At 64.5% G+C, this 25638-nt stretch overlaps 1 protein-coding gene across 3 annotated transcripts in view; it reads right to left on the bottom strand.

The window, feature by feature from the left end:
• Positions 1-2745: 2745 nt before the first annotated feature.
• Positions 2746-25638, bottom strand: part of SDK2 (sidekick cell adhesion molecule 2) — a 44495-nt gene continuing 21602 nt past the window's right edge. The window contains exons 3-45 of one of the 3 annotated variants that reach the window (XM_048323584.1): positions 21062-21168; positions 19932-20079; positions 19109-19242; positions 18059-18170; positions 17646-17836; positions 16701-16784; positions 16437-16631; positions 16158-16274; positions 15888-16055; positions 15593-15695; positions 15186-15362; positions 14967-15103; positions 14650-14797; positions 14441-14581; positions 14177-14358; positions 13824-13939; positions 12990-13185; positions 12712-12810; positions 12231-12422; positions 12020-12141; positions 11840-11949; positions 11566-11716; positions 11231-11468; positions 11038-11153; positions 10706-10895; positions 10432-10530; positions 9970-10164; positions 9691-9892; positions 9404-9507; positions 9212-9282; positions 8955-9090; positions 8720-8776; positions 8392-8493; positions 8163-8278; positions 7354-7540; positions 6830-6967; positions 6602-6778; positions 6365-6490; positions 5950-6114; positions 5533-5673; positions 4859-4997; positions 4435-4561; positions 2746-3179 (exon numbers count right to left, since the gene is read on the bottom strand). In XM_048323584.1, coding sequence (XP_048179541.1) covers positions 2823-3179; positions 4435-4561; positions 4859-4997; positions 5533-5673; positions 5950-6114; positions 6365-6490; positions 6602-6778; positions 6830-6967; positions 7354-7540; positions 8163-8278; positions 8392-8493; positions 8720-8776; positions 8955-9090; positions 9212-9282; positions 9404-9507; positions 9691-9892; positions 9970-10164; positions 10432-10530; positions 10706-10895; positions 11038-11153; positions 11231-11468; positions 11566-11716; positions 11840-11949; positions 12020-12141; positions 12231-12422; positions 12712-12810; positions 12990-13185; positions 13824-13939; positions 14177-14358; positions 14441-14581; positions 14650-14797; positions 14967-15103; positions 15186-15362; positions 15593-15695; positions 15888-16055; positions 16158-16274; positions 16437-16631; positions 16701-16784; positions 17646-17836; positions 18059-18170; positions 19109-19242; positions 19932-20079; positions 21062-21168 — 6313 coding nt within the window. In that variant the 3' untranslated portion in view covers positions 2746-2822. Of the gene's footprint in view, positions 3180-4434; positions 4562-4858; positions 4998-5532; positions 5674-5949; positions 6115-6364; positions 6491-6601; positions 6779-6829; positions 6968-7353; positions 7541-8162; positions 8279-8391; positions 8494-8719; positions 8777-8954; positions 9091-9211; positions 9283-9403; positions 9508-9690; positions 9893-9969; positions 10165-10431; positions 10531-10705; positions 10896-11037; positions 11154-11230; positions 11469-11565; positions 11717-11839; positions 11950-12019; positions 12142-12230; positions 12423-12711; positions 12811-12989; positions 13186-13823; positions 13940-14176; positions 14359-14440; positions 14582-14649; positions 14798-14966; positions 15104-15185; positions 15363-15592; positions 15696-15887; positions 16056-16157; positions 16275-16436; positions 16632-16700; positions 16785-17157; positions 17163-17645; positions 17837-18058; positions 18171-19108; positions 19243-19931; positions 20080-21061; positions 21169-25638 lie in introns of those variants that run through there. The other 2 variants (XM_048323585.1, XM_048323586.1) reach the window with 2 other exon arrangements.

Genomic DNA, 25638 nt, shown 5'->3' with positions numbered 1-25638 from the left:
GGGTGCCTCATCTCCCCTGTGCCCCACTTTGGCTCTCCCAGCCCTGACAGCGAGCGCTGCTCTGCTCTTGGGAAAACCACAGGCCAGGGAGCAGCGCTCGGGAGAAACGTCAAGGCCGATTTGGTCCTCGGGGACTGATCGGTGCTGACAGCTCGCCCTGCCCCGCTGCGGCACAGAGCAGCCTGGAGAGCACCGGGAATGGGAACGGGCAGCCCACACTTGCCTGGAGGGGCCGGGATGGTGGGGAGGGACTTTGGGAAAGAGCTGGTTCAAAGTGGAGGTGGGAGAGAGGTGGTCGTGCTCAGTCTTCCCCTGAGAGCCTGGTTGATTCCACTCCTTCTGTTCCATGGGGAAACTGAGGCAGCACAGGTGAGCAAGAGCTCTCACGGTGCCACTGGCACTCAGCCCATCCCTGCTGTGCCCCAGCTGGGCCCCGGGCCCTGCACAGCGTCCCTGGGAGCAGAGGCCCAACCCTCTGCCGTGGCGGGATGTGGGATCTCTCCCGCTTCCTCAGGCGCTGCATCCCTCAGCCATGGGAAACCGCGGGCTCCAAGGGCTCCTCCCACCTTTGCCACCGTCGCTGCCGCGGGGCTCAGGCGCTCCGGCCACAGCCACGCCAGCGGTGTCACCTCCCGGCACGGTGCCAGCGTCAAACCTGCCAGAGGTGTGGCTGCACCCTCCGGCTCCTCCTGGCAGCCAGGGACGAGCTGGGTCAGGGCAGGTGAGCGGGGCCTGGGCCCTGCTTTGCCCCAGAGATCCCACACAGAAGGGATCCAGGACCTGCATTCCCCTATTCCCACAAGGAACTCAGTGCTCGCTGCTCGCAGGGCTGGCACCTCCCTCACAGCAGGGCCCATCTCTCACCCAGGGATCAGCCACGATACCAGGAGCGTCCCTGGCACAGGGAATGTCCCTTCCACGCGTGGTGTTCCTTGAACAGGGAGCTTTCCTTGCACAGGGAACTCGCCTGTGCTGCTCGACTCCCCAGACCTGCTCTGCCCCGGCTCTGTGTCCCAGCCCCGGTGGCAGGAAGGTCCCTCTTGCACAAGCTGGGATGCCTGGGGCTGCACATGAGGAGCAGGATTTGTCCAGCCAGACACAGAATCCCCTCTGTCTCACGTCACTGTCCCCACGAGCAGGGTGTTGGGGCTCTGGGCGCTGCCCAGGAGGGGATGGGCACCCGTGGGTGCTGCTGCCTTGGGCACCAGCTCCAGGTAGGTCAGAGGAGTTACCCACCAGCAATGCCCTCTGCTCTGGGGACACCGTGAGCCAGCGTGGGGGACAGACGGTGACTGTGGCTCAGCAGCAAGGCCACCACTGCAGCCCAGTTCTCCCAGTCCAAGGGGGAGCTGCAGCACCAGGTCCACAAATGCAGCACCTGCACAACGCTCCCCTGGCAGCCCCTTGCCCACACCAGGGTGAGGGTCCCGGGATGTGGCTCCCAGGTGCTGTGACAGGGACTGTGCAGACCTCACAGCCCTGGCAGCCCCTGGCATGGAGCTGGTGCTTTGCCAGCGGTGTCGGCAGCTGAGCCCTCCCCACCCCCAGCCCCCGCTTTCACTGCCAGGGGTGACGGGTGATGAAACCTGAACGCGTCACCTGGATTTTCCTGCCAGGCCTGAAGGGCAGAACAAGAAAGGGCGGCTGTGAACCAGCCCAGGAGCCATCCCCAGTGCCAGGGCTGCTGCTGGCAGTGCCCAGAGTGCTGGTGCAATGCGGTCTCCTGTCCCACCACCCCATGCCCCAGCAGCTCCAGACCCCACTGCGATGGGAACACGCAGGACACGGCCACCACAGCTCCCTGCACCCTTCTGGGCTCCATCCAGCACCTCTGCACCCTTTGTCCAGGTCCTTCCCCGGTGCCACAGGGCTGCCACCAGCCCAGTGGGGCAGTAGGACACACGGACACATCGCACCGGTCCTTTCTGCGGCAGAGCACGGTGACAGAGAGGGGACACGCTTATCCTCAGGCTGTTTATTGGCATCTCCCTCGGCTCAGCCCGGGCGCCACGGCCCTGCCGGGCTGGTGCTGGCTCACCCATAGGCACTGCAGGGGCTGTGCTGTCCAGACAGCCCCAAAACAGCCACAGCCAGGGACCCCCCGGGCATCAACACCCCCGAGTGCCCTCAGGCCTCTGCACAAAACCCCATTAAAAAGCCCCAAACCACCAGAAATGCCAAGGGGAGGCTTCAATCGCCTCATCCAAGTCCTCACCAGAGCCCCCGAGGTGCAAAATCAGGGGGGTTGAGCACCACGTGCACCCCGCCGGGGCTCTCCTGGGGTTTCAGTCCTGGGTTCTCCTGGGGGGCTGTGCTGGGCCAGGCACAAAGGAGAGGAGGAATGAATTGTCCCCTGGGATCCTTCCCCCTTCTCCCAAAAGCTGTGAGGGTCCAGAGCGGGGGGTCAAGTCCAGAGGTTTTAAGATCAGCAGAGCTCCTCTCGCCCTCCGCAGTCAGGGGTCTCCGTGTCACCGCTTGTCCCCAGGTCCGGGGGGAGCCACAAGTGGAGGGGCCAGGGTTTGGCACGGCAGGAGCCCCTCACCCGGCCCCCAGCACCCACTGGAGTCCGGCACCAGGTCCGGGGCAGCCCCAGCTGGTGCCAAGGGCGATGTCGGCACTTGGCATCCAGCTCCGGTGCTGCAGAGAAAGCGGAAAACCCCTGGAGCCTGGGGCTGCTCCCCTTCCTCCTCCTCCTCCTCTTCTCCCCCTCGCTGCTTTTTCCTTTTCTCTTAATTTCTTGGGGCTTTTCTTTTGTTTCTTTTTTTTTCTTCTTCCGAATTTTTCCCCTCCCCTCTCCTGGTTCTTTTTCTTCTGTTTAAATATCAAACGAAAGAGGAAAACCCAGCGATGGGGGCTCTGGAGCCGGGGGCCAGGCTGCTGGGCGGGCGGTACAGGGTCCCGGGCTGGCTGCTGGGGGCGTTGCCGGGGGTCTGGGGGGTGGGAGTCCTGCTGGCTTTGGGGCGGAAGAGGCTGCCCTGCTGCGTGGAGGTGCTGTTGGAGAGGGGGGTGTGGTCGGGCTCGCCCGAGTCGCTCTCGGTGTAGCTGTAGGCCTGTGCCCGGGAGATGCCCTTCTGCTGCCGCCGCCACGAGTTGTAGTAGGTGGGGTCGCTGATGTAGTGGTTGACAAAGGAATGCGCCTTCTGGTGCCCGGGGTCCACCTCGTACTCGCTGTCACTGCCCTGAAAAACAGCATGGGGGGGGGTGTGGTGAGGTGGGGACAGCACCCGCCAGCCCCAAAACTCAGCAACGGGATGAGAGGGAGCGGCCCCAAGCCGCGCCGGGGGAGTTCGGGACATCGGCAGGAATTTCCTCATGGAAAGGGTGGCCAGGCATTGGAAGGGGCTGCCCAGCGAGGTGGTGGAGTCTCCGGGGAAGGCCTGGACATGGCACTCAGTGCTCTGGGCTAGGGACAAGGTGGGCATCGGGCACAGCTTGGACCCGATGGTCTCAGAGGTCTTTTCCAGCCTCAATGGCTCTGTGATTTCCAGTGCTTTCCCGGTGCTTTCCCAGTGCTCTTCTGGGAATGCTGGCGAGCACATCCCGAAAGTATTTAAAGGCTGAGACGGCTGCAGCATCACTGGGGGATTTCTGCCTCTTGCTGAAACAAAATAAAACCTCATACAAAAGGTTCCTGAGCGCTGCCGAGCCCGCGTTGCCCCCGGGCTGGCGGGGAGGGTGTTTTTGGGCTCTGCCGGTAATTGGATTCAGCTTCTCCGGCGGCGCACAAAGGGCCCATTGAGGGCGGTGGGAACTGCCCCGCGCCAGCGCCAGCTCCCGCAGCTCTTCACAGCTCCTCAAAAGCCACTCGAGCCCCGCTCGGGCCGCAGCGAGAGAAGCCGGCATCTGCCAAGGAAACAGCCGGTGCGGGCAGCGACGGGGGGGCCCCCTGAGCACGGTCCCCTCCTGCTGGGGACAGCCCGAGGGACCCGCAGGACCTTTCCCTGGGCGTCAGGCTCTCAGATGCCGCCCAGGATCCATCCTGGGGGTGATGGTCCCATGGCCTCCCTGGGGCTCCACGCTCCTGCCCGGCCACAGCTGCCCGTGGCCCCGGGACAAGACAAAGGTGGCATTTTGTGGAGTTGGCAGAGCCGCGGACGTTGCCACCAGCGACCGGGCAGCGGGACAGCCCCCAGCCCCGCTGACCTCCCTTCCCCCGTGCCCTGTCCCCAGCAGCCCTGGCAGCCCCTCGCAGTGTCACATCCCCAGCACACGGGCCGAGGACTGTGCCAGCTTCGCTCCGGCTCCGTGCCACGAAGCCACGGGGATGCTGCCGCCTCCAAAGCGGGATGGGGCAGGAGCAGCAGCGCTGCTCCCAAACGCGCAGCGGGACCTGCCTCGTGGCGGGCGGAGGAAAGGGCTGGTGCTCAGGGAGGGCTCCCAGCACCCTCCGCCCCGCCCCAGGTCCCTGTCCCCGTGTGCAGCCCCGGGGGTCACCTGGGAGTCGGAGACCTCGGAGGGTTTCTCGGTCAGGCTGCTGCTCTCGGCGGGGATCAGGTCGTTGTACTTGGTCACGTCCTCGTCCGAGTAGTGCAGGCTGCCGGGGCTGGGCCGGGGTGGAGACCTCGGGGACAGGCAGGTGGGTGGTCAGCGCGTGTCCCCTTTCCTTTGGGGCTGGGCCACTGGGGGACAACCCCAGCAGACCCCTGGGGACTGCTCAGGGACCACCCCTCAGCTGTGCCAACCCCCTCCCCAGAACTCTGATCCTGCTGTCAGGGACCCTCAGCCTTTCGAGGGGGACACTGGGCAGATCAGGGTCACCCCCTCGGGTTCCACGCCCTCCCCACCCCATGACGGATCAGGGGAATGATGAAAAATGCTCCCCCTGCCCGGGGAGGGGGCTGTGGCTGGGGGTCCCTACCGGGTGTAGATGCCGTTCTTCCGGCAGAAGGAATTCTTGACGGAGAGGCGCCGGTTGTTGAGTTCCAGGGCGGGGAAGCTGCCCTCATCCAGGCTCACCATCTCCCCGTGGCTCAGGGCGGCCGTCTTGGAGCTGTTCCCTGGGGGATGGGATGCTCAGCCTCCCCCAGCCCCTCCCCAGGCAGCGCAGCACAGCGAGGGGGGGCTGGGGATGGCCCCGGGGGGGACTGTGCTGGTTCCAGTGACCACGGCCTGGGGACGGCCAGGAGGTGCCAGCCGTGCCCAGCCCGCCTGCCCTGCCCCAGTGCCCCCAGCTCCCACCCCGGGCTGTTTGCTTAACGAGGAGCTCTGGATTTTCCCCACAATTTGAGCCCTTGACAGAGCTAAGAAAACAGAGCCGTGTTTGGCTAATCCCAGTGACCTCTGCGAGCCCCCGGGGCTGCCCTGCCTCCGCAGCTGTCTGTGGGACAAGTCCTTTATTTCATCTTGAGCTCCCAGTGCTCTCCGGGACACCACAGCATCGTTATCGGGTGCTCTGCAGCAGTTGTCCCCAAGGCAGGCAGGAAGGGAGGCTCCCACCACCCCACCCAGACCCCAAAGGCAGGAGGAGACCCCCAAGAAGCTCCCATAGGAGCAGGAGGGTCCTGTCACCACCCACCACACTCCTTCACTCACCTGAATCTGACTTCTTGGAGTACTTCTTGCTCTGCCCGCGGATGATGAGCACGAAGACGAGGAGGAGGATGAAGATGAGCCCCACCAGGGCGATGACCACCAGGAACCACCACTCCTCGTAGAACGGGTTGGCTTTCTGGGCTGGGGCACAGCAGGGAGGATCAGAGGGGTACAGGCTTGACAGACAACCAGTCTGGATGGGGACACCCCCCTGCAGAGCACGGGGTCACTTGGGGCCTTTGTGAGTCCTGGATCCATGGGAAAGGGGGACAACAGAGGGCTTCGGAAAAGGGGTGCTGGCAGTGGGATTTGGGACTCTGTAGGAGCCAGGAGTGGGTTTCAGTGATGGCCACAAGAACAGAGCAACACCAGGACTCTCCCTCTGGCACATGGGGAGAGAATTCCCTGGGAACACACCTGACACGGAGGGGGAAGGGGTGCTGGGGGTCCCGTAGCCGTAGTCGTTGACAGCGATGACACGGAAGTCGTAGCTGACCCCCTGCTTGAGGATGTCCATGCTGAAGGTGTAGGAGGTCACCTCCTTGGGGATGTCTTTGATGAGGATGTCCCAGAGCCCCTCATCTGGAAGAGACCGCAGGGCTGGGAGGGGAGGGCTGGCTCTGCAGGACACCCCAGGGGTGATGTCCCTCCCTCGTCCAGGCGCTGCCCTTTCCATCAGCTCCTCTCAGCAGCATTTTCCTCATGGATCAGCGCACGGACAACACCCCAGACACCGGGTCCTAACCTCCAACCCAGGCCAGCACTCCCTGCCTCAGTTTCCCCCTCTCCTGACCCCCAAGGCAGGGATGGAGAGCAGAGGCAGCTGCAGTACCTGAGGGCCGGGCCTCGATGACGTATCTGGTGATAGGCCCTTGGCCGGGGTCCCCACTGGACCAGTGGATGGTGATGGCCGAGCCATAGCGGGAGATGAAGGGTTCTCCGGGGGGGCCGGGGGCACCTGGGGACCAGGGCAGAGCTGGAGGCAGGGGGCACAATCTGGCACAGGGCCGTGCCAGCCCCCAGCCCATCTCCTCCCTCGCCCAGCAAGTCCCCCGCGTGTCCCCCGTACCTTCCCCAGGCCCCGTGGTGATGTTGGCCTCAACATCCGGCCCGTAGGCGAAGGTTTTGGCCCGGATTCGGAAGCGGTACGTGACGCCCTCAGCCAGGTCCTTGACCTTCATCCACAGCGGGCTGTTCCCCTTCACGTCCACTGTCACGATCTTGCTGATGCCTGCGGGGACAGAGGCTGAGCCGGCTCCCCCCGAGCCGTCCCCTCTCCCCCTGGCCATGCTCTCACCATCCACGGGCGTGCAGGGCTCGTACACCAGCCTGTAGCCCTCGAGGACACCGTTGGGCAGCGGTGGTGGCTCCCAGGACACGTTCACAGATGTGGTGGTCAGCTCGCTGAAGCGGATGGAGCCGGGGGCACTGGGGGCTGCGAGGGGACAGGGTGGCAGGGCCAGCTCAGCGCTCCAGGGGACACACCCAGCACGAGCCGGCCCCTGTCCCTGCCTCCACCCTAACGCTGGTCATCAACTCACACCCCCGTGCCCCATCCCTGCTGCAGCAAAGGTTCCGTGGGGGAATGATAAGTCTCCTTCTCCTTGTCTCTCCTCCCAAGACCTTCATCCCCCTCAAACCTCAGCTTAAACCTTCATCCCTGCGTGCCCCCACCCCACAAACCCTCCGGGGTGAGTTCAGGGATGTTCTGCTCGGGATCGCAGGATGAGAGGGAATCCCTGGGAGTCGGACCCATGGAGACCCCTCCCCACGGAGACGGGGGGCAGGGGGGTGCAGGGGGAGCCGTGCCACGGGCCCCACCTGCCTGCTGTGTCCGTGCCTTCACGGGTGGGCTGCGGGGCCCATCCCCCGCGGCGTTGAAGGCGGCCACGCTGACCCAGTAGGAGGTGTAGCCCGTCAGGTTCTTCAGCTTCACCCCAGTCTCGGGCAGGAAAAGGGTCTTGACCCGCGCGCTCTCGTTCTGGCGCTGCTCCTCCCAGAAGTGGATCTGCGGGAGGGGGCGTGGGGAGCTGGGTGAGGCACGGATCCAACCCAGCTCGCCTTCCCTGAGCTCTCGCTGTGCCCAAACACCCCACACTGCCCTTCCCGGGCTCCTGAGCCCCTGTCCCAGCCTGGCTGGGGCTCCGAGTGTGCCAGAGGGAACGGAACAGCCTCTCCTCCAGGAGGGCCGCAGGCTGTGCTGGGCATCAGCCACGGCTCAGGTCACCCCGGTGTGCTGAGATCACCTTCGAGCCGTGCCTCATTGCCGAGGGATGGGGACACGCACGACGAATCACAATGGATGGGGAACAGGAGGTGTCTGGAGCATGGGGGTGGGTACCCCGGCTGCATCCTAATGCATCCCAACAACAACCCGAGGCATCCCGGCTGTATCCCGACACATTCCCGCCGCATTCCAGGGCCGACGGCGCCATCTGCTGCCCCGCCGCCGCTCGGCACCGGGATGGGACACCCGGGATCTCCTCGGGATCACCAGCATCTTCCCAGAATCCCTCTCCCAAAGGCATGCCCAGCACCCTCAGTGCCACCGCCCCGGAATTCAGCACCTCCCCCGAGCCCCCCGTGTCCCGGAGCCCCGGCCGGGTGCCGCTCCCGGTGACAGGAGGTACCTTGTAGCCCTGGATGTCCCCGTTCTGGCTCTGGACGGGGGGCGGTTCCCAGGTGACATCCAGCTGGGTGGCCGTGGCCGCCTGCACAGCCACGTTCTGGGGCGCTCCGGTGGGCACTGCGCCGAGGGAGGGGACCGGGTCACCGCACCGATCCGGGGGATGTGGGGCTCCAGGACAGCCGAGCCCCCTTCCTGCAGCCCCCAACAGGGGCACCCCCGCCAGGACTCACCTGCTTCCCCCACGAACACCTCCTGGGGGGGGCTGGGGGGCCCCTCGCCCACAGCGTTGTAGACGCTCATCCGGATCTCGTAGCGCCGGTGCTTGCTCAGGTCTGGGGGGCAAAGGGTGAGTGGGACCCTCCCCGTGATGGGGCAGCCCCGCTACCCCCGGGAGACCTGGCAGAGCCCCCCTTGTTGGGAAGATGGGGGTGTCCCCAAGGAGCAGCTGGAGGTGACGGGCAGAGGGGCTCCAGCTCACCCCACAGTGCAGGGACACGCAGGTGGGGCAGTGGGGGACACACAGAGGGACACAGGGGGACACAGGGGGTGGTGACTTACTGTCCAGCTCGTACTGGGTGAGGGACACCTCGCTGAGGTTGTGCACGGTGTAGACGGCTGGTCAGGAGAGCAGGCAGGGGTCAGCGCGGGCAGGGGTGGGCTCCCCGCCTCTGAGCCCCCCACCCCAACACAGCCCTCACCCCAAGGCGGGCCAGGGCTCCCCTGCAAGGGCCCTGTCACCCCCAGGTCACCCCAGCCCCCGTCCCCAGGGTCGGGGGGAGCCATGGGCACTCACGGGTGAGCTCGGCCCAGCTGGCGCCGGGGTGGCCGATGCCGCGCAGGGAGAAGCCCCGCAGGCTGTCATACACCAGCTCCCGGTACCGCAGCCGGAATCCCAGCAGGATCCCGTTGATCTTGTCCTCAGCCGGGGGCTGCAAGGGGAGGGAGGGAAGGCAGTCAGGGGTTGCTCTGATCCAGGGCTCCCTGGCACCCCGAGGTGCCACCCAGTACGCCTCGGTGCCACCTGCCAGGGCAGGGCGGAGGGGACGGTACCTGCCAGCGGATGAGCACCGACGTGGTGGTGTGCGGGGTGATGGAGAGGATGGTGGGAGCCTCCTCGGGGGCTGTGGGGGAGAAGAGGGCGGTGAGGCTCCGGAGATGCCCAGGGCGTGGGGGTGCCCTGGGCACAGGAGGAATTGCCTGGGCACGGGGGTAGGCCCTGTCCCTGCCCCAGGAGGTGCTGACCCGCCTGCAGGGTGGTGAGCGACTCCGACTCCTCGCTGTACTCGCTGTCCCCGATGTCGTTCGTGGCCTTCACACGGAACTTGTAGGAGGTGAAGGGTTTCAGCCTGCAGGGAGCGGAGCGGGATGGGGACGGAGCAGCCAGCGGGTGACCCCCCGAGCCACCCTCCCTCCCTCCCTCCGGGCCATCGCTTCCCAGCCTTGTACCAGCACTTCTTCCGAGATGGGGAAACTGAGGCACAGGGAAACCACCCAAAGCATCATCACCCACCGTGTCCCCCGCCCCTCACCTGTCCACGACGAAGGCGGTGGCGTTGTGGCTCACGGGGGCGGAGTGCAGAGCCCAGTCGCCGTCGGGCAGCTCGCGGCTCTGCACGGTGTAGTAGCGCACGGGGGAGAGGCCGTCGCTGCCCGGCTCCCAGGACAGCAGCACGCTCCGGGCCCGCACCTCCTCCTGCTGCGCCAGCGGCTTCCCGGGGGGCTGCGGCCGGGCTGGGGGAGGCGAGGGGCTGGGAGCACTGCGGGGGCACCGCCAGCCCCCCGCCGCCGGCCGGACCCCCCGTGGTTACCTCTCTTCTCGGTGGTGACCACCAGGGCTTCGGCCGCCTCGCCCCAGCCCTTGCGGGTCTGCGCGGTGACGCGGAACAGGTAGGTGGCCTCGGGCTGGAGGCCGGTGGCCATGAACTGCCGGGCGCTGGCCTCCAGCACCTCCACGGCGGCCGCGGTCACCGCCGAGGTGTTCAGGCGGTGGCTGACCTGGTAGGCTGCGGGGAGGGAGCGGAGTGGCGGGGATGGGGAGGGGACACCAGTCCCCGTGTCACCCCCTCCAGCCCAGCCTGCGCACCGGGGACCTCACACCCAGCCCGGGATCGGCATCGAGCAGCGAACTTCAACCCTGAGGGCTCCGAGATGCTCAGGGGATCCCAGGGAGCTGGTCTCTGCCTCCCCACGCCAATCCCTGCTCCCACAGGACCTCTGCATCCCTCTGCAGAGCATCCCAGTGCGGCACGCCCGGGATATCCCCCACCTACCCAGGATGACGCCGTTGGGTGCTGCCGGCGGCTGCCAGATGAGCCGCACCAAGGTGGTCCTCACTTCAGGAAAGAGGAGCCCCACGGGGGGCCCGGGCACTGCAGGGGGAGAGATTGGGGTCAGGGGGAGTGGGGAAAAGTGCCAGATCCCATCCCCTGGGAATGGGAGCCCTGCGTGTCCTTGGCAGGGGGAGAGGGATCACCCCAGAGAACAGGGATAGGATGGGAATAGGCACCCAAGGGACCCCCAGCCCACCCAAGTGCTGTCACCCACCGTCATCCAGCGTCCTCTCGAGGACAGGAGGCCGGCTGGGGACACCATCACCGATCCTGGTGAAGGCCAGCACCCGGATCTCGTACAGGGTGTACTTGGCCAGCCCGGTGAGCTGGGCACTGCGGGAGGCATTGCCCTCCGCCAGCCAGAACTGGGCACGCGCCTCCGAGCCCTTCTCCTTGTACAGCACCTGCAACACAGCCCGTGTGACACGGCCGGGCCAGGCTGGCACTGACGGGCACCAGCTCCTGGGGGCGGCACAGCTGGGGACCCTGCAGCCTGCGGGGTGGCTCCCCCAGGGAAAGTTCTGCTTCCCACGGGCAGGGGCTCACCTTGTAGCCCAGGATGAGCCCGTTGCAGTCGGCCTCAGGAATGTCACTCCATCGGACCATCAGGCTGCTGGAGGAGGTGGCCACTGCCGAAATATTGCTGGGGCCGGAGGAGGGGACTGGAGAGGGGTGACAGAGAGGGTCAGTGGCCAGACTGGCCGAGGTGGGTGCCCAGCGCCCAGGTGGGCAGCAGTACCTGACTCCCGGGTGCGTCCCAGCACTGAGGGGCTCCAGGGCCCTGAGCCGATGGCGTTGAAGGCCTGGACCTGCACCCGGTACTCCGTCCACTCCTCCAGGTCCTCGATGGTGAATTCCCGCTCCACGCGGTCACGGATCACGTGGAGCGCCGGCTGCCCCCGCCCGTCCGCCCGCGCATACCGGATCCTGTACCCCACCGAGTCGGGGTTCCCGTTGTACTCCTGCTCCAGGAGGGGCTGGCAGGGACAGGCGCTGTCACTCGGGGTGTCCCACAGCCCCCCAGCTCCATCCCTCTTCAGCCCATGCAGGCACAGCCCCCCTGTCCCCCCTCACCATCCAGCGCAGCCACAGGCTGGTCTCGCTGGCCGTCCTCAGGGTGACATTTGCAGGAGCCATGTCCGGGGGTGCTTGGAGGGTCTGGATCCTCCGGGAGGGCAGGCTGGGGGGGCTGGTGCCCACGATGTTCACCTGCCGCATGCGGAAGCTGAGAGAGGAGAGGGGGTCACGGTGTGGGGCGAGAGGGCTCCAGTCCCCTGGGGAGGACAATGAGGGGGGTCACGGTGAGGACAGGATGGGGATGACACCGAGGCACCGTCCTGGCACTCGCCTGTAGTAGGTGTAGGGCTTCAGGTTGGGCACCTCCATGGAGCGGGTGTCGGGCTCGTTGGCCAGCTGATGCACGAGCCCCCACTCCTCGGCCTCGCCATTCTGGCCCACCTGTGGGATGGCAGTGGGGTGAGCTGCACCCCCAGCACCCCCTGACGCCCTGTCCAGAGCCACCCCGTACCTGTGCCTCCACCTGCCAGCGGGAGATGGAGGTTTTGCCATCGTAACCCGGGCGAAACTGGATGGTGACGGAGCGGGGGCCGATGTTGGAGATGCCCAGGTTGGTGGGGGCACCAGGCAGCTCTGTGGGGACAAGGCAGGGCGGGTGGCACCTGCCACTTGTCCCCAGCACCGCCCACAGCCCCCCAGCACCCCAACACCACCGTGCTCACCTGGGGGGACCCCTGAGGAGATGGTGGAGGACGAGACCTGTCCCTGTCCCTTGGAGGTCATGGCGGCCACCTCGATGGTGTAGGTGGTGAGGGCGGTGAGGCCGGTGACGCGGTACTCCAGGGTGACGTTGGGCAGGTAATGGGTCACCCGCGTGTTGGTGCGGTTGTACTCCTCCCACGAGATCCGGTACCCTGGAATGCACCCCTGTGTCACCTCCCCCAGTCACCCACCCCGGGGGGCTGAGAGGGGGCAGGGGTGGGACAGGACAGGGGGGAGATGCTGCGGGGTGGGAAGAGGACAGGAGAAGGGGGGGGGGGGGGTTGCTGTGGGGGAGGAAAAGGACACGTGAGTGATGCTGTGGCGTGGGAATGGGACAAAGGGGGGATGGTGCAGGGTGGGAATGGGACACGGAACGGGGGAGATGCTGTGGTGTGGGCAAGGGAGCAATGATGGAGCCGATAGCTGCTGGTGGTCCCTTACCTGTCAGGATCCCGTTCTTCTCCAGCGGCTCCTGCCAGCTGACCTTCAGGGACGTATCCAGGATATCACTGAAGCTGAGGTGTCCCACGGGGCCAGGCACTGCCCAAAGACACCCAGACTCAGCACCCAAGTGCAGGAGCCCTCGGCACCCACGGAACCCCCGCGAGGAGCGAGCGGGGAGGGGGCTCCCCTTGGACGGGGCTCCCCGGGGCTCGGCAGCGGCGCGGAGCCGGGGGGTGGGCAGGGTCCATCCCGCGGGAGTCGGAGCCTCCCCGTACCGTCCTCGTGGGTGCGCACCAGCTGGGGGGGGCTGCGCGGGCCGTCCCCGGGCGTGGTGAAGCACAGCACCGAGGTGAAGTACTCGGCGAACTTGCGCAGCCCCGCCACGTAGCCCACGTGGACGCTGTCCTGGAAGTTGGGCCGCACCGTCACCACCGTGGCCTCGTCCTCGTGCTCCGGCTCCCAGGCGATGAGCTGCGGGAGAAAGGAGCCGGGATGGGGATTCCCAGGGCCGCGGCCACAAAAAACCATCTCTGGCCTCCTCTTATTAGTTCGGTGTTGATTAACGATCAATTAACGGTGCGGGGAGCACTCGGTGCCTGTGCCAGCGCTGTTTACGGAGCTGTGATTAACTCCGTCGATAACGGCGTCGGATTCCCCCTCGCCCGCATCCAGGAGGGGTGGCTGGGCATTTAATTGGTATTGTGCAAGATAGCCTCTAGCAACTTAATTAAGCACTAATTAGGCCCTAAAAGTACTAATCAAAAATACTAAGTGGCATTTAATAAGAATGTGAAATATCCTACTCACGCTGGTTATCTCATCCAGCGGCAATTAAATTCCCGAACTTCTTCGGAGTGGATTAAGACACAAGTTTAATGTTTTAACTCAATTTCATTAATGTAAATTTGAATTAATTGCAATTTGGAATTAATTACAGAGCATGGGAGACTCCGAGCCCATGCAAGTGTTAAATAACAGTAAATATTATTTTAACAGTCAGCGGAGATCCCCTTAAAATCTGGGATTTTGGCGAGGAGGAGCCAAGACAGTTTGTGAAGGTTGACCAAGTTCTCCCCTCAAGCTGTCCCGTTTTTGGGAATCACCCTCACCTTGTAGCCCTGGTTGATGCCGTTGATGAACTGGGGGCTGGGGGGGTTCCAGGTGAAGCGGATGGTGGTGGAGTTGGTGGCCTCAGCCTGCACATTCCCTGGAGGCACCGTGGGCACTGCCGGGATGAAGAGACAGCTCACAGGGACAGCTCCACGAGGTCCCCTCCATCAGCTGGGTGCCAGCCCTCGGGACCCCCTGGGTCATCCCTGCCCAGCACATCCCAGTCTCCCTGGGACCTCCTCACCCATCCTCCTGCCTCCCATCTCAGCGCCCCAATGGCACCACCTGTTGCAATTGGGGTGCCCACCAAGTCTCTGCCCACCCCTGATTGTCCCTGCCCATCCCTGCCTACCTCCCTGCAGGGTCCACTCTGTCACCTTCATGCTGTAGACCCCCAGGCCGGCGCTGTTGTAGGCGGCCACCTCGATCTCATAGTTGGTCCAGATGATGAGGTCCTCCAGGAGCAGGTTGTTGACCTCGGCGTTGGTGATGTTCTTGAACTGGTACCCCACGGGCAGCCCAGCCAGGCAGTACCTGGGGACCAGGAGCCGTCAGAGCTGCAGTGTCCCCACCTGCACCAGGTTTGGGACCCTTGGGCACCCCCGCTGGCACCCACCGGATGATGTAGCCCTTGAGGACCCCGTTCTGGTGGCTCTCGGGGGGCGGCTGCCACTGGATCATGATGGACTGGTTGGTGCGGCCGCTGGCGATGACGTTCTGCGGGGGTGCAGAGGGCGGCTCCTCGGGCAGGGACACCCTGTGGGGACAGGGCAGGGTGAGCATCCAGGGCCACCAGCCCCCCCGGGACCCCCGGCCGGGACTCACCTCTCCGTGTCCTTGCTGAACTGTCCCCTGCCCACGTCGTTCACGGCGCACAGGCGGAACTGGTAGGAGCGAGCGGGGACCAAGCCCCGCACTGTCACCGATGTCACCTCGGGGTCCACACTGGCCAGCAGCACGGTCCAGGGCGCATCTGGGGGAAGAGTGGACAGCAGGGTGGGGACGTGACCTGCAGGACACTGGGGTTCCCGGCTGACGAGTCCCAGGGTCCCCAAGCTCCCTGCAGCATCCCCTGTGCTGGGGTGACGCTGGGGACTTCTCCCAGTGCCAGCGCTGCCAGGGGGGTGGGAGCAGCCCCTTACTGTTCTCGGAGACCTCCACGACGTAGCGGAGCAGGGGGCTGTTGCCATCGAAGGGCTTGGCCCAGGTGAGGTTGATGGCCCGTTTCTCCTGCGGGCTCAGGGCGGCCACGGGGCTCTCGGGGGCGTGGGGGAGCTGCCTGGACAGGGGGGTTAGGGAGGGAGGGAGGGGGCACAGCCCCAGGCGGGGGGGGTGCCGGCGGGGTGAGGGGGGGGTCTCACCGGACACGGAGGTGGGCGCTGCGCGAGTCGTTGCCCCCGGCCGAGATCACCTTGCAGGTGTAGGTGCCGATGTCACCCGACCAGGTCTGGGAGATGTGCAGGGTGCCCGCCTCGTCCAGGCGCACCCGGGGGCCGCTCTCGGGGCCCAGCGGGGCCCCGTCCTTCTCCCAGACGTACCTGTGCCAGGGGAACCCGGGTGTGCTGGTGCCCCGCAGCCCCCCAACGAGGAGAGGGGAGCAGGGGCTCCCGGCGGCAGGGCACCAGGTGGCACTGCAGGACCACCAGCGCAGGGCTGAGGAGGAGGACCCCCATCTCCCTCCCCGGGCACAGGACAGCGGTGACGGCAGCCAGCTCAGCAACCCGGGGGCGCCTGGACCCCCCAACTCTCCCAGCCCTGTCCCACTCACCTGACGTCCACGCTGGGGTCATGGGTGACCCCGCAGCTCATGACAGCCTTAGTGCCCTTGATGACGCTCTGGTCCTGTGGCGGGTCCGTGATACGTGTCCTTGCTGCGGGGGGACACAATGAGCCACCGGCACTGTGGGGGTGGCACCGGCAGGGACAGCCCCCGTTTGCACCCACGAAACCCAGCACCCATCCCTGGCGAGCTCCATCCCGCGCCACCCAGGGTGGTGCCCGGAGCCAAGCACGGTCCCTCCCTCCTGGCTGCGGGTGACACAGGCGCACCGTGAATCCCTTACCCCAGACCACCAGGTCTGCGGAGGCCTCGTCCGCGCCGCGGGAGTTGGTGGCCAGGCAGGTGTAGGTGCCGGCGTCGGGCAGGTGCGCGGGGCTCACCAGGAGACTGCCCGACTCCAGCAGGGTGAAGCGCGGCAGCTGCACGGAGCCGCTGGCCAGGACCCGCTCCCCTGGGGACACGGTGGAGCCCCGTCAGTGCCACGGCCACCGGTGGGGTGGTCACTGAGCTCCACGCCATGGCTCGGAGGACAGGATTGTTCCCAGCCCTTCACCTTTCTGCCAGGTGATGGCCGGGCGCGGAGCCCCCGAGGTCTCGCAGTTGAGGATGACGGACATGCCATCGATCACCGTGCTGTCCTGGGGACCCCGCGTGATGTTGGGGGCGATGCCTGTGGGGCACAGAGATGCACAGCCCGCCCTGAATTCCCTCCCTGTGCCCAGCCTGGACCTGACCCAGAAGAGTTTCCTGGGGTCCCTGAGCCTCCTGTGGGACTCATCCCGCCCACCACCCAGACAGGGCACCCCCAGGGCAGAGGGGGGCTGGCACCTACTGGTCACGGCCAGGTATGTGGTGGTCTGCACCTCGCCGGCCGCGTTGCGGGCAAAGCACTGGAACATTCCGGTGTCATCGGGGACCAGCCCGCTGATCTGCAGGCTGCCGTCCTCCAGCAGCTGGAAGCGGGACAGCTTCTCCAGGTGGAGCAGGGCAGCGTCCTTGTACCAGGCCATCTCGGGAGGGGGGACACCTGCACGGGGACAGCCACGTCAGGCACGGGCTCACAGCAGTGCACGGAGGGTGCCGGGGAGCAGCTCACCTTTGGCTTGGCAGGGGATGGCCACCACCTTCTCCATCTCGGCCGTGATGTGTCTCTCCGGCTCCCTGACGAACTGCGGGGGCTCTGCCAAGGGAACCCGGCCGTGGTCCTTGGACTGACCAAGGAACACCCCCAGTGCCCTGCCTGTCACTTCCCATCCCAGCCCCGGGGCTGAGCCCAGCCCAGCTCATGGCACACGTGGTGGGCAGGAGCTCACCCAGCACAGACAGGAAGATGCTCGTGGGCAGGAGCTCACCCAGCACGGACAGGGAGAGGTGTCCGTGGGCAGGAGCTCACCTAGCACGGACAGGGAGGTGCCCGTGGGCAGGAGCTCACCCAGCACGGACAGGGAGAGGTGTCCGTGGGCAGGAGCTCACCCAGCACGGACAGGGAGGTGCCCATGGGCAGGAGCTCACCCAGCACGGACAGGGAGAGGTGTCCGTGGGCAGGAGCTCACCCAGCACGGACAGGGAGAGGTGTCCGTGGGCAGGAGCTCACCCAGCACGGACAGGGAGAGGTGTCCGTGGGCAGGAGCTCACCCAGCACGGACAGGGAGAGGTGTCCGTGGGCAGGAGCTCACCCAGCACGGACAGGGAGAGGTGTCCGTGGGCAGGAGCTCACCCAGCACGGACAGGGAGGTGTCCGTGGGCAGGAGCTCACCCAGCACGGACAGGGAGAGGTGTCCGTGGGCAGGAGCTCACCCAGCACGGACAGGGAGGTGCCCATGGGCAGGAGCTCACCCAGCACGGACAGGGAGAGGTGTCCGTGGGCAGGAGCTCACCCAGCACGGACAGGGAGAGGTGTCCGTGGGCAGGAGCTCACCCAGCACGGACAGGGAGAGGTGCCCGTGGGCAGGAGCTCACCCAGCACGGACAGGGAGAGGTGTCCGTGGGCAGGAGCTCACCCAGCACGGACAGGGAGAGGTGCCCGTGGGCAGGAGCTCACCCAGCACGGACAGGAAGGCGCCGGCAGTCACGGCGGGGACGCTGCTGCTGCGCAGCACAGCCTCGCACTCGTAGAAGCCGCTGTCGCTCAGTGTGGGGTGCAGGATGGTCAGCCGGCGGCTGTAGTCACTGATCCCACTGGACACGGGCGCCCCGTCCTTCTTCCAGATGATGTGCAGCTTGATCAGCGGCCTGGGGGGCCAGGGGTGTCTCAAGAGCCAGCTCCGGCTTCCCTGGAGGATCCCACCTCCCTCCATCCCGCAGGACTCAGGTGGGAAGGGACCTCCCTCCATCCCGCAGGATCCAGGAATGTGGTGGGAAGGGATCTGAGGGCACCCACCCCCGAGGCTGGGCGATGCCAACAGGGGGATCCCCCATCCCCATCCCCATCCCAATCCCCACCCCACGGCTCACCTGGCGTTGGCCACGCACTCCATGGTCACCTCCGAGGTGCCGGCCACCACGCTGGTGTTCCTGGGTGGGACGATGATGGTGGGTGCGATGGGATCAGCTGGGCCACCCACATCTGGGGAGAAGGAGGCCAGAGGGACAGCCATGAGCAACCCCTGCCCCCCCTGGGGCGTCCCCAGAGAGGGCACCCACACCCCCGTCTGCTCGGCTTGGAGGAGACAAAGGTGACAGGGACCTGATGCCATCCTGGTGGCATCACGGTGCCTTCCCAGGTGTCCCTAAGCCGTGTCCTCCCGTGGGAGCCCTGGCACCCCTGGGCAGGCCACCAGGCTGGTGGCAGCAGGGAGGAGGGAGCAGGGAGTCCATAAAGCAAAATGATGGCAACAATAAAAAACCCTCATGTAAGCGCTGTAAAAACCCGATCAGCTCGAAAGCTGCTGATAGAGCTGAATCCATAAACAGGGGCTCCGGGATGTTTATGGCGCTCCAGGACGCCAAGGGATGGGAAAACAGATTAATGGGGATGGGAGACAGGCAGAGCCCGCCACAGACAGGGATAACCTATCCTAACCCTGCGGAGCAGCAGAAGGGGAGACGGGGGAGAGTGTGACAGGACTGATGCCACTTCAGGGCATGTCCCATGGGATGGGCTGTCACCACCCAAATGGGCTGGGGGACCCTTGGAAGTCCTGGAGGGCCCAGAGGAACTGGAGTGATGAGGTTGCAGGGCTGGCCCCCAGGCAGGGGCAGCTCCAGAGCACCGGGAGCTGACAGGGGGACATGGGCAGGGGTGGGGGAGGGTGTCCATGGGGTGACACTGCAGCCCCCATTCCGCAGCCCATCCCCGGGGCACGGCCGGATGCAGCTGGAGCAGGAGATCTGCCTGTGACACTCCAGCGCCGGCAGCACATCCCCGAGCGCCTGAATAAATTCTGAGGCAGCTGAACTGTTAAGTCAGCAGAAGCCAGAGCCTCCAAAGAGATTTACTGCAAATTAAATTGGGGGGGGCGAAGCTGGGGATGGGGGGAGGGGGGCAGTGCCCCCCACACTCACTGGCCACGGTCAGGGTGATGGGCTGGCTCGTCTTGTTGTCCCCGTTCTTGTCATTGACCGCCTGCACGTAGTAACGCCCCGCGTCCGGGGCCACCGTGGACAGGATGACCAGGGTGTTCTCCAGCGTGATGGCTCTGGGGCAGGAGAGGGTGGTGGGAGTGAAGCCAAAGGGGACATCGAGCTGGGACCCTCATTCCCCACCCAGCACCCCCCCCCTGCCCCAAGCACCGACCCCGGGATGGGGGGACCAAGCCCCGCACCCCTCTCTCCAAGCAGAGCCCATGGGACCGTGCAGATTCCTAAGATTTCTTTTTTTTTTTTTTTTTCCATTTTTTATTTAATGGAACAATCTAATCTGCTGGAAACATAAAATGCTGTGGGGAATATATTTTTTTACCATTAAATATGAGATAAAGGAGTTTTATCTCCTCAATCCCGCTCTGCAAATCGAAAGGAGACCAGTTCAATTCCTGCATAATGGGGGTTACAAATTCAATTCCTGCAGGCTGAGGCTGCCGGGGCTCCGGCAGCACCGGGATCTGCCACAGCTCCGTGGGGACACCTGGCACACACGTGCGTGCCGTGCTTGGTTCTCTCCCACCCTCTCCCCCGCCTTCCTCCCCCTTGTTTTCATTTTTTGTTAAGAAATCCCTTCCTCTGGTGGCAAACAGAGCCGTTAGTCACCGAGTGTGTCCCCGGGTTTTAGCACAACGCGCTCGAGACGTTGGTTAAACATCCTCAGTGCAGGGACAACGGGAGATGCAGCCCCGGGCATGCTGGGGGGGTTCCAGGGGGATCCCAGGGGCATCCTGGGGCTGCTCACATGCGGCTGCTGGGGGAGATCTTCCGTCCATCGCGGAACCAGGTGACCTGCGGCTGCGGGAAGCTGGCGATGCGGGGCGCGCGGATGACGGCGGCCTCCCCGTGGGACACGCTCTGCTGCGTCTCGCTGTCCTCGAAGCTCCCCATGTCTGCAGAGCAGGGGAGAGAACCGTCACAGGGGCTGGGGAGAGGCTGGGAGTGCACCCAGGGAGCCAGCCCCGGCTCTGGATGGGCTCTGTGGGATGGGCTCCCCAGGGGATGATGCAGAGGGGCTGCTCCTGGTACCCTCCTCGGCTGGGGTGGCTCAGGGATGTGGGGTGGCTCAGATCCCACCAGCTGCTCCTGGTGATCCATCCCTCCAGCTCCTGGAGCCCCATCACCCGTGTCCTGGGTCAGGGACCCCTGTCCGAATGTCCCCCACCATGGACAGGCTGCAGCCACTGTAGGAAGGGCTCAGTCCCGGGGCTCCCCGGCCCCTCTCCGTGTCCCATCCCATGTCCCAGTGCTGGGAGCATCCCAGCAGGAGACCCTGACTCCAGGGACAAGGTGGGGCACAGTTGCCTCCATCCCAGCCTGCGTTCCCAGGCTGGAAGCACACAGCAGTTGTGGGAGACTGAGGGAAGCGGGGGGCACGGAGGAGGGGGGTGGGACAGGGGATTTTATTGAGTTCCTTAATTGCTGTAATTAAAAACATGTAAAGAATCCTTTTTTAACGACTTTGCCATTATCATTAGTTGTTAGCACAGCTGTCTTATTAATTTCTCATTATCCTCCCGATTTGTCACTGCTCCTCAGGAGGTGCTTAAGGGCGTGGGATTAGGGGTATCCCGGAGGCAAGGGGTGACAGGGAGCGGCAGGTCCCTTAGGGGGACAGAACCACCATCCCAAGCCTCAGCACTCCCATCTCCTCCTTAAATCTCTGGACATCCCCGCCAGCGCCACCCCAGGGATGCTTCAGACGTCCCTCCCGGCATCGCCGCAGGGATGCTCCGATGTCCCTGCCAGAATCACCCCAGGGATGCTCCAAGCTCACACGTGCTGGCCACAAGTGGCTCCAACACCAGAGCAGCCCCCCAGTGCCGGGAGCTGGGTGTCCCCACGCACTCGCCACAGAGCAGGACGGTCACTTACAGGCCACCTGCACCTCGGTCTGGCGCTGCAGCAGGGCTCCCATGCGGTTGCGGACGATGCAGCGGTAGAAGCCAGCGTGGGTGCGGTCCAGCGAGGTGATCATGTACCTGTGGGAGGGGTATCAGCAGTGAGGGGACATTCGTGTCACTGTCACAGCCCCCCGGAGAGGCTGCAGGTCCTGCCCACCCCCCCGATTTCCTGCACCTGTGCCAGGAGCTCCTTTTCCCCGAGGAAGGAGGCGCATGCACTACGTGGATGTGCATGGCCACGCAGGCATGGATGTGTGCTCAGGCTGGGGGGACACCCCCGTGTCCCTCACTGTCACACAGGGACTCGTGGCCACCCACACTGGAGGCGCTTTCACTGCGCACGAGCTGGTGACCGTCGCCCTCCCAGTCCAGAGGCCGGACGTGACCCATCGCCATGAGCTGGGACCTGGGACTCGCCATCCCAGCCGTGACACCGCGGCCTGCTGGTGTCACTCAGCCCGGACCCGAGAGCAGCCAAGTCCGGCACTGCTCCGATGAATCCCGGCTGAACCCCCTTATAACCCCCACGCCTGCTCTTATCAGTCGCCAGCACCAGCAGCCGGTGAGGAGATAAAGGAAATCACCACATCTCCACTCGCCCATCCCCCGAGCATCGCCCCGATCCCCAAGCCGGACCCTGCTGCCACCAGACCTCGCCGGGCAGTCCCCACCCCTGGAGCTCCTGTTTCATCCCCCTCACAACACGGGGGAGGCTCCGGGGGCTGGGCAGGCGCTGCAGCGTCGCCGTCCCCGACGGGGAGCGCTGCGAGATAAAACAGAGAGGGAATAAACAAAGCAAGCTGAGCCCTCCTTGCCCAAAATCTAATCTTGCGTTAAAACCCGCCGCGGGCTCTTTCGGCAGAGCTTTGTTTGCTCTTCTGAGAACTGAGGGTAAATTAAACTTTCATAAGACCTGAGGAGCGCGTTCCCCGTGCCGGGAGCGCAGTGGGGCCCCGCGCCCCCCTCCCCGTGCGGGAGAAGGTGACAGGGGACACGGGGCTCGCCCCTGGCCCGGCGACACCGCGGAGATGGGGCGGGCACGGCGGGACTGGCACCAAACCCGCTGTGACACCCACCCGGCCGCCCACCCACGCGGCGTGCCGGGGTCACCCGTCCCCGCGGGAGGAGGGAGGGTGCCCTTTGGGAACGAGTCCTTGAGTGTCACGGCTGATATTTAAAAATGCTCCCCAGAGGCTTTAAATAAGATATTTCAATTCCACGGAGCTGTCAGGAACGGCTGCAGACGCCAGGAATAATGGCCCCGCTCTCCTTGTGGTGTCCTCGTTAATAAATCACACCGTGGCTCCCGAACACACGCACACCGATGGACGGATGGGTGGACGGACACGCAGCAGCAGAGGGACACGTGTGTCCCCAAACAGATCCGTGTCCTCGCTGCCATGTCCCTTCCAGACCCTCATTCCAGGACAGGGACGATGCAAAGCCACCAGCACAGCCCAAGAGACCCAAACCAGCCCCACCCCTGGGGTCACAGGGAGCACCTTTAATGCACAGCGCTGGCAGCACCTTGTCCCCCACAGGCAGGACAGCTCCATGGGCACCGGGAGCCTTGTCCCCAGCCCAGGACACTCCGGCAGATCCAATTAAGGGGACCTGGTCCCCACACACGGGAGCTGGTGGAGTTATTAAAGCAGCAGCACTTCCACACACACCTCAGCAGCTGAAAATAGCCCGGAGAAAGGAAATCAATTCCCGGCGCAGCCCAGCCCGCAGTCATCAACCAAACCAGCACAGACTTTGTTCTCTCCCGCTCGCCTTCCACCGAGGCTTTTATCCAAGACCACTCGGATTCGATTTCCTTCCCCCATCACGCCTGGCTGGAAGGGGACGGGAATCGATTTCACCCCCAATGTCACCCTCCTGTCACCCCCTCACAGGGGACGTGCTGCAGGCAGGAGGGGTGAATGTCACCCCACAGAGGCCCTGCAGTTTGTGCCACAGCCACAGCTCCACGGCCAGAGCTCCCAGATCCATTGTTCCATGCAAGGAAGCCGCTCCTCCAGCTGGGACCGATCCCGGTGCCCCGGCCGGGTGGCTCTGTCCATCCGCCCCCTCTCCAGCCGGGACGGAGCTGCAGCCTGGCCCAGCTCCCAGCGCAGCCCTCGCTGCTGACTCTGCTGTTCCAGGGGTTTGTTTGGCTTCTCTGTGAAGACGGAGGTTGACAGGGCATCGTCCGTGGGGAAAAGCCCTTCCAGAGCGAGCACTGACCCACGCTGCTCCGTCAGGAAGCGGCTGTGTCCCGCTCGGCCCCGGGGTCAGGAGGGGGATCCGGAGGCAGGAGCCCCGTGCCGGGAGACCGGCGGGTTTGCAGCAGCAGCTTTGGCACCAGATCAGTCTGACAGATGGATGGCTGCATGCCAGGAATGACAACCTATCCATCCATCCATCCATCCATCCATCCCTGATGCCGTCGGCGAGGCAGGGCAGGGCACAGCAGCGTGCCCAGCTCCTCACCGTGCGATCCTGGCACGGCACCGCCGTGTTCTGCAGGATTGCTCCCATCGCTCTGGCACAGCCATGCCCCAGCTCCGGCTGCTGCCGTGGCTCTGTTATTGTAGGGTTGCTGAGGAGCGTGGGGCTGACGCTGCCGAATTATTCTTAGATTGAGGGGGTGGAGAAGGGCCGGGAAAAGCATCAGCCAAAGGATTTGATCCATCAAATTGAAAGCCAGAAGAGCACAGAAATCTGTGAGGTTCTTCCAGTGCCACCCAGTAACAGCAACAGTTGGATCGGATTTGGGATGGAAGCACACTGGCACAGTCCGCTTTGATTAATATCCTGTATAACGACTAATTAATTCTGGAGGGGACGTGTGTTTGAATAGTTACTGTGGGATAATGAAATGTCAAGTGAGCATTAAAACACACTTAGCAGAGCTCTAACGACTCGAAGCATCCGAGCGCGTGTCCTGGCCCCCGCGCCGGGCCAGCGCTCGATGTGGCTGGGAGCACCCCCCCGGTGCTCCATCAGCCCCTCTTAACTGGGCTATTGGATCTCAATTAGCTCCCGATTGCAACAGGCTCCGTTTGGCTCCACGTGGCCGCCGCCTCTCCGCCTGCCCGGAGTGTTTTCCCTCCCTCGGCCGTGGGAATTGGGCGGGCGCCGGCAGCCCCGTAAATCGCTGCCTCAATTGGCCCTGCCAGAACAATGAGCCATTTAATAATTAATGCCCGTGTATTAATCAGCCTCCTTCCTGCAGAGCAGGGACGGAGCGAGCCTCGATCCCTGTTGCGGCATCCGGAGGGCTCTGGTGCATTGCTAACCACGAGCTTGGCCACCTCCCAGCTCTGGTGGCATCTCTCACCTGACAGTTCCCTGTCCTCTCTGCCGTGGCTCCTGAGCCCCTGTGAGATCCCAGCAGGGAGTTTCCCTCCACTGCCATCCCACCAGGTGCCTCCTGCCAGCCCCGACACTGCTGCGGTTTACTGGCACCACTGCCCTGTGCCCACGGCTCCTCACGCCAACATTCAAGTGTCCCCCCAATTCCAAACAAGGCACAGAGACAAGCAGGAGCCTTCCCAGCACAAGCATTCCCAGGAAAACCCGCCCCATGCTGCCCGAGCTCCTCACCGGCACTCCTGGGGCTTTGCCACTTGCATGGTGATGCCAAAGATGACACAGGCCAGGCTGGAGCCACCAGAAGCAGAAACGCCCTGCTGGGCTCCCACCCAGCCTGGATACAACCCCTCCAATGTTCTTCAGCTCCCATTAATTAACTCACTGCATGGTAATTAGCTCCCCGAGGCAGAGGGCTGGGCTTTGCACCTGAGCTGGCAAAGAGCTGGGCCCCCCAGAGCAGGGATGAGCTCCCGGTGAGCAGCAGCACAGGTTGAGATTCCAGCAGGAATCCGGGGATGATCCATCCTGTTTGCCCCAGGTCTGGGAATTTTAGGGGCTCCTGGCTCCGTATTTTACATAATGTGGGGATAAACTCTGGGCATCAAACATTTGGGATCCTCACCAGGCCACAGAGTCTCATTGAGGTCCTGCATGTGCAGCCAGTTTTGTCCCTGCACCCCCAGGGGACACCCCAAAACAGCCCAGCAAGGAGTGGGGGTTGAAAGAGCCCCAAATCTGCCCCAAATCTTGGTGAGCCCACACAGAAAGGCTCCTGGAAGGAGATGGAGATGGATCAGAGGCACCCTGTGCTGGAAAACCCACCCCAGGGTTGGCAGCGGGTGGCACTGGGAGGCTCAGCTGTGCCAGCCCTGCTTGGCTAGCAGGAGCTGGGGCACAGCCAGCCGGAGTCAGAGATGGAATTACACTTTTCCAAGCTCCAGCAAAGGGGATCTGGGCTCTTGAGAGGAGGCGGGGAATCCTTCAGTAGCTGCTGGACTCCTGCACCAGCTGTGGAGGCCATGAGGAGAGGCACAAGGGCTGATTTAGGAGCTGGAAGATGCATCCCTATAGATGGGAGTCTGTCCAGAGGTAATCTATGTGTAAGGTAATTTCCGAAGGCAGCAGGACTCGATGCAGCCCTTAATAGGACAATCTCATGTGATAAATTACCAGACCCAACTAATCTGC

Source organism: Corvus hawaiiensis, chromosome 19, assembly GCF_020740725.1.
Source record: "Corvus hawaiiensis isolate bCorHaw1 chromosome 19, bCorHaw1.pri.cur, whole genome shotgun sequence".
Taxonomy (NCBI): Eukaryota; Metazoa; Chordata; class Aves; order Passeriformes; family Corvidae; genus Corvus; species Corvus hawaiiensis.
The sequence above is the reverse complement of the archived record's forward strand: the minus strand, read 5'-3'. Positions and strand labels throughout refer to the sequence as shown.